This window comes from Chenopodium album, chromosome 13, assembly GCF_948465745.1.
Source record: "Chenopodium album chromosome 13, dcCheAlbu1.1, whole genome shotgun sequence".
In the NCBI taxonomy this organism is placed as follows: domain Eukaryota; kingdom Viridiplantae; phylum Streptophyta; class Magnoliopsida; order Caryophyllales; family Amaranthaceae; genus Chenopodium; species Chenopodium album.
The window spans coordinates 9,367,127-9,373,826 of record NC_137846.1 but is presented as its reverse complement, the minus strand read 5'-3'; the positions used below and the strand labels follow the sequence as shown (position 1 = coordinate 9,373,826).

The window sequence follows — 6,700 nt, the reverse complement described above, 5'->3', positions numbered from 1 at the left end:
TAGTCTTTCCTTCGTCTTCCTTTCTTACTTGTACTCAATGGTTACTGGTTGGTTAGGGTTGCAAATTTGTTCACAGTATAAGGTTGTTGAAACAATATAGAGTTGTCGTCATATTTGATTTTTGGTGAAACGCACACATAGACTTGATGAATTAGAAATTAATTTATTATCTTTCTCAAAATAGAAAAAAAAATGTGGTAAAATCATACAACCCTTTAATTGGACGCCCATCAAAGTATCTAGCACAGGAAAAAAAAAATGCATTCAATGGATATATAGTTGGTGACATCATCAATCTAACCTACCAATAAATTGAAAAGAACTTAAATTATATAAATTAAAAAATAAAAATTACACGTTATCAATTATGAACCTTGAGGTTAATTTCCCTAACTCTTGCCTCAAAGTCTCTGGATTATGGATTTATAAGATTAGAGTTGTATATTGAATATATCATATGAAAAGTATTAAATACAGTCCAATCGAGCTGAACTATTTCAAATGCAATTCAACATTATGTTACGTATGTTATTATGTACAAAGTTCTAGATATAGTTCAATTGAGGTCAAACAGGTTCAATTTTAATTCAATGGGATCCAAATTTTGAATTCATTTTCTTACAAATTTCTTTTAGGCTCAAAAATATTTCACAAGACCAAACAATAATAAAACTCATATTTACTCCATAAACTAAAGCTTCCAACTTTTATTGCACAAGTATTTAAACATTTGCGAATCCTATACAACTCTTTTCCTACAAACAATACTACCTTCAAATATAAGGCTCCATTTTGTTTGACGAAAAACATTTTCAAAGAATACTACTCCATACCAAAAATGTTACTCTCTCCATCCCTTATTGTTTGCATCATTTGACCCCAAAAACTCTTGTAAATAAACTGCAACACAAAAAGGATTGAGAGAGTAGCCGTTAACGACTTAACACACAATACAAACTATAAAAGCACCATAGTCCATTTTATAAAAGTGAAATAACAGTAACAGGATTTAATAAGAGTGAACAAACAAATTCAAATTTTTTAGCTACCAAACGGCCCATTTATACGATTCTAAAATGGGCCGGATGATCCAATAAACTTGGTCCATCAAATCATCATTTCATAAAATCCATGATACAGAAATTCTTTTCTACACTCATCAATTTTATGCCATCCGATTCCCCCCCCCCCCCCCCCCAAAAAAAAAAAAAATAATAATAATAAAAAAATGATAATTCCATATTTCCATTGGTTTTGATCTTGGTCGTGTTAAGGGCCCACCTACGTCCATCACCACCGTCATCGCCGCCGTGCTGTGTTCTTTCCGAATCCAGGTAATGTTTTTTGGTCTTTTCTGAGTTTAATTACAGTATTTAATTGGATTCGCAAAATTCATTGTTTAGGGGTTTCTTTTTAATTACGTATTATCTGTCAAATATTAATTATGAATTGTTAATCATGGAATGTACATTGATTGATTTAGATTTGCGCACGTTATTTATTAGTTTGATGTTGGATTAGGGTTTAATTTAAGCTAAAAGTTGGAAGTTTTTGGGATTAATTTGAGTGAAAAAAGAGTATTTTAGGATGATTGTAATTGCAGTAGATTATGCTAAATTTGCCTTTATTTGGGGATGAATGGATGATGAATTGGGGATCAATGATCATGTCTCTGTATTTTATCATAATCATAGTTCTGTTTGTTCCATCATAATTTGGATGGAAATTTATTGCTCCATTTATATGAATCATTGGATGGAATTGGGGCTTGCCATTTTGCCAATAAAATGCAATTAAGGAGTGATGCCGTGATCGCGTAAATTTGGAGTTAAATGCTCTTCAGGGTGGCTATAATTGATATAACTTGTATTGGTTTACAAATTATATAATGTAATGCTGAGTAGTTTAAATCAATCAAGAAACTTATAGACTGATATTTAAGGAGAAATACAAACTATGTGAATTTCTGTATGTTTCAAAGTAACCTTTTTTGGGTGGTTAGAAATAGATTTTTGAAATTTATGTTCAAACTATCATCACACACTATACATCATACTATCATATTATCTCTATCCACCAGTACATTGCCTTTAATGGGATGTGTTATTGGCGCTGTTGCACTGCTGTTATCTTTGTTGCAAATATAATTTCTACAGTGGCAACTACAAAATTATTGAGTGTTTAGAGTATAGACTGATTATTGTTGCTATAATTTGGATACAGTTAAGTGTGCATACAACTTCATGAACAACAACTAGCTAGTGCAAATTGTGAAAGTAGGGTCTGGGGAGCTAAAGATGAAAGCTACGTTTTTTTTTAAAAAAAAAAACTTTGTTAAGAAGCTGTTTAGAGAGACTGTTTGCTACATGTTCAGAATCAACTTCTTAGTTAAGCTTGGATCACTGAATGTAGTTTGAGCTTAGGCACGTGTTGAAGGGGGAATGATTCTCTTGATCGTTAAAGCTCATCATGCAAACTATTACTTCTCTGAGGATTCATTTGATTACGGGAATATCATCTGTATCGGATATATTGGGTGTTTTTATTGATTTAAAAAACTCCCTCTAATTGGAAATAATAGTTGCATACTGTTTTAGGATGCCTTGTTTGTTTTGTTACTTTATATTAAATGCTCATTGTTTATGCTTGGGCTTTCTAAGATGCCTCTAAAATCGCGTGATGGAATGAGTGACAGGATTTTAACTATTTTTTCTTTTAGTAATATGTGTCCATTTTCAGATAGGGGTTTAATTGTATGCTTGTATTCAAATTTTGAAGTTTATTAAGATCAGTGGGGACATGCAGGTGCTTCTATATCCAAAGGAAGCTTGCAATTGGAAAGAAAGGCACAAGATTACAGTATGAAAGACAAAACAATTGGCTGCTGAGCAATGGACATCCCTGGAGGATATGATTGGATGAGGAAGTAACATAAGAAATGGCATATTTCTGATAGATATGCAAAAGTTTCTTCATTCAGAAATTTTCCAGACTTGAGGGAAAATCAGAAGAAATCTAGATGGAGCTGCATATCCAAGCCTTCCTAAATAGAATATCTCTAATTGTTTCTACTATTGCCACCGTCATCCTTTTTTCCATTCTCACCCATCCACCAGAAACTTGTATTCCCCATTTATCGCCTCACAACCCTCTCAAATTTCCTCACTCCACTTGTGATTCTCATCATCACCCCCGCCCTTTCTCCACCCTTGAGAAGAAGAACCATCGCCTCTGGTCTACTTCTGCATGGCTGAACAAAGTAAAGTCATTTTCTCGTGTCTTCATTGATGCCCAGAAGAATAACCCTTCTCACAAATTTTCTATCCTCTCTAACTCTTCCAAGTCCCTCTGCCTCTTAGCTGGTGCTGGACAGGAAGTAATGGCTCTTCAACAAATTGGCGTGTCTGATGTTACAGCCATTGATCTTGTTGACTCACCTCCACTTGTTAGTCGTGCTGATCCTTACTATTTGCCTTTCTTTGATGATGCTTTTGATTTCGCATTCTCTGCTCAATTTGACGTTGCTTTGTTTCCCTCCCGGTTCATTACTGAGATGGAAAGGACAGTTAGGGTTGAGGGTTTTTGTCTTTTGCTTGTGGAGGAGTGTACTGATGAGGAGGCAAGACAAATAGAAAGGTTGTTTAAGAGAGGAGAGTTAGTTGATGCTGATAATTTGACATTCAGTGGATCAAAAATGACCAGAATCGTTGTGCGGATTACAAATTCTACAATATATTGATCGCATATTAGTACCCTATTCTGATTGTTTCAATTTGGATATGAACTCTTAGTTTACTATTCTTGTATGAAATTTAGCTATGTACATGAACTTCTGTACTACCCTCCATCCCAATCTCGAGTATGTATCGATGGCTCAGAAATTGCATATATATTGAATTGAGATCCAGCCTTTTCTTTGCTGCATATTACGAAAGTATGTATTACGGCCTTAGAAATTTTGTTATGTATGGTTTTTCTCATGTTTATACAAATTTCTTTTTCATTTTTTCAGATTTTACCATGTTTTTTTGTTCATCATATGTACATTGAACTTTGTGGATTAATAAAGTTGGCAACTTTTTCAGATGCTTATCTAGTCTATAAATTTCAATAATTTTTATTTATATATCCTATAATTTAATGACAATAAGGATGTATATATAAATAAAATGGGGACAGAAAATGCTATTTATAAAGTCCGAACCTCCAAAAGCTTTTTTAAAATACTATTTGAAACTTTGCAACCTTAAAACATTACTACATTATCGGACAAAGCTGACAATCTGATTTTGTTTCAAAGTCAAGTTGAAATTTGGCAAGGTCAATATGTTAATCATGATCTAAAAAGCTATTTCCAGAAAATGCCTTAAGGTGAAGATGCCTAAGTGATCCATGAATATGTCATGCTTTATATTGGTACTAATTGTATCTTTGTGCTTTAATTATTGATGATATTGTTAAAGGTTGGGCACCCCCCTTTCCCTGTTTATAATTTTTTTTGGTCATGATATGGACTCATTAAGCAAATTCATGACCAAAACTTAAAATCATAATAAATTAATAATCTCAAACAATAATGTATTTTCTCCATCCGATTTTAGTTATTACTCCTTATTACCTTTGTTAGTTATTACTCCTTATTACCTTTGTTCTTCTTTAACATCTCTCTCTCTCTCTCTCTCTCTCTCTCTCTCTCTCTCTCTTTTTTTTAAAATTTTTTAACAATTCTTCTTGTTTATCTATACATGTTTTGTAATTTTACATTGTTTATGAAGTTAACTTTGACTGTATAGCAATCAAAAGGATCGATGATCGTTTGTTTAAATTAGTGCATTAACTAGTGTAAGTCAAACTGTATAGATTGTAGTAACATAGCCCAAGTTAGTCTCCATCATAAAGTCAGATCCCTTCCGCCTTAATATTTTACCAATTTTTGCTTTGAGGCATTGTAGTAGTAGCCGAGGGCGTGTTCAGCAAAATATAATTGTGAAGGTAGCAGTTAGCTATGGTAGTAGATGTTACATGTAAAGTATTGGTTGACCGCATATAAAAATCAATATTTTTTTTCCTAAAACTATAGATTAAATTTTCAACGGTTATCTCTAACTTCAAAATCTAATATTTCTAACTTTTGATAAAATCTACTTTCACCACTAAAAGCTGCCCTATCCACTACATTACCAAACACTACTCTTTTTTGTTAAGTAGTGATTTGACTTGGTCAAACCACTAAAAGCTACTGATGAACATGCCTAAAGAAGCAGAACATTTAAAGCAAGGCTAGGTGAAACACGGTGGAGATAGCTAATAATGCGGTGAGGATAGGAAATGGATGTTGCGGAGGAGGTTCATATGGCGAGAGAGGTTGCCGAATTAGAAGAGCATATAAGGGTTTGAAGGATCAGTTAGAAACCCTGATACCATTATTAACTCTTTAAGGATGACCATATTTTCATATGGAATACAAAGCTATAGATTATGAGTTTAACAATGCACATAAAGCATTTAAACATTTAGGCCCTATTCAGTTCACCTTATTTTTTATAGAATTGAAATTATTTCTAATGAACTAAAATTAGTTTTACTGAAATTAATTTTACTGAATTGAAACTAATTTTGTTGAGCTGAAATTAATTTTGCTGAAGTAAAATTATTTTTTACTGATTTTATATTATATTTCTTCTTTAAAGTATGATTTTTACTTAACTAAAATTATTGTTACCGAACTCAACTTATTCTTACTGAAGTAAAATTATTTTTAATGAATATCAATTTTTTTAAGGTGAATTGAACAGGGCCTTAATTGTATATGCTAAGATTGCTAACAATATCTATGGGGTAAACAGACTAAACACATCAAATATCCTATATGATGAAACTTATTTCTGGTCGGATATTAAAATCATGGTGGCTAAATACAACCTTCATTTACTGAGTACACCCCCCTAAAAACCCAAATATACCCTCATTCTCAAACTCCCTCTGATTTCTTACGTTCTCCTCTATTCAACCTAAAACCCCAAAATTTTCAATCAAAAAATTCATTCAATACTCAAATCAATTTGAGTACTTGTGCTATCATTATTCAAACAAAATTTGTTGCTTGATCTTCCCTACAAATTGTTCGTTGTTGTTGCCAAGGTAATCTTCACAATCTCTCATAATTTTTGTTGCTCCATTTTACAAATTAATTTAGGTTTTAATTTCGATTTTTTTTAACGCTCGAGTATGATGAAATTTGGGGTTTTTGTATACTCTTTATTCTATTTGTGGTTGTTTAATCTTTGTTTGGATCAAATTTTCATTCAATTGACAAAAATCGAATTGGGATTGGGTAGTATTACCGTATTAGAGAAATTGGCTAATGCAATTTATCCTATTTTGTGTAACTGGTATGAAATGAATTTGACTGTTTTGTATGGTTGGGCTAAAACAGAGGAATTTGTTTCGTATAATTGGGATGTAATAGTAGTAGTTGCTTTGTATAATTGGGATATAACAGTTCTGGCTGCTTTGTATAACTGGGCGTAATAGACCATTTCTTAACAAGTATTGTTAGTTCATATGGGTCATTCAAAATTGTTATACTATAGCATTGAGTTCCCAATTTTAGTTGTTATGAATCCCTTGAAATTGTTTAATGCATGGTATCTAATTATATATTATGCACTTATGTTCCTATTATGCATGATATCTAACT

At 32.4% G+C, this 6,700-nt stretch overlaps 1 protein-coding gene across 1 annotated transcript; it reads left to right on the top strand.

Annotated features, from left to right (window-relative positions):
- Positions 1-1,195: 1,195 nt before the first annotated feature.
- Positions 1,196-3,924, top strand: LOC145576249 (uncharacterized). The gene is made up of 2 exons (XM_081634034.1): positions 1,196-1,334; positions 2,806-3,924. Exon 2 carries the CDS (start codon positions 3,020-3,022, stop codon positions 3,737-3,739), a length of 720 nt encoding a protein of 239 aa, XP_081490160.1. The 5' UTR covers positions 1,196-1,334; positions 2,806-3,019; the 3' UTR covers positions 3,740-3,924.
- Positions 3,925-6,700: the final 2,776 nt, after the last annotated feature.

Excerpts from the sequence above, each read along its gene's own strand:
- LOC145576249 (XM_081634034.1), top strand. The coding sequence starts at position 3,020 with ATGGAGCTGCATATCCAAGCCTTCCTAAATAGAATATCTCTAATTGTT.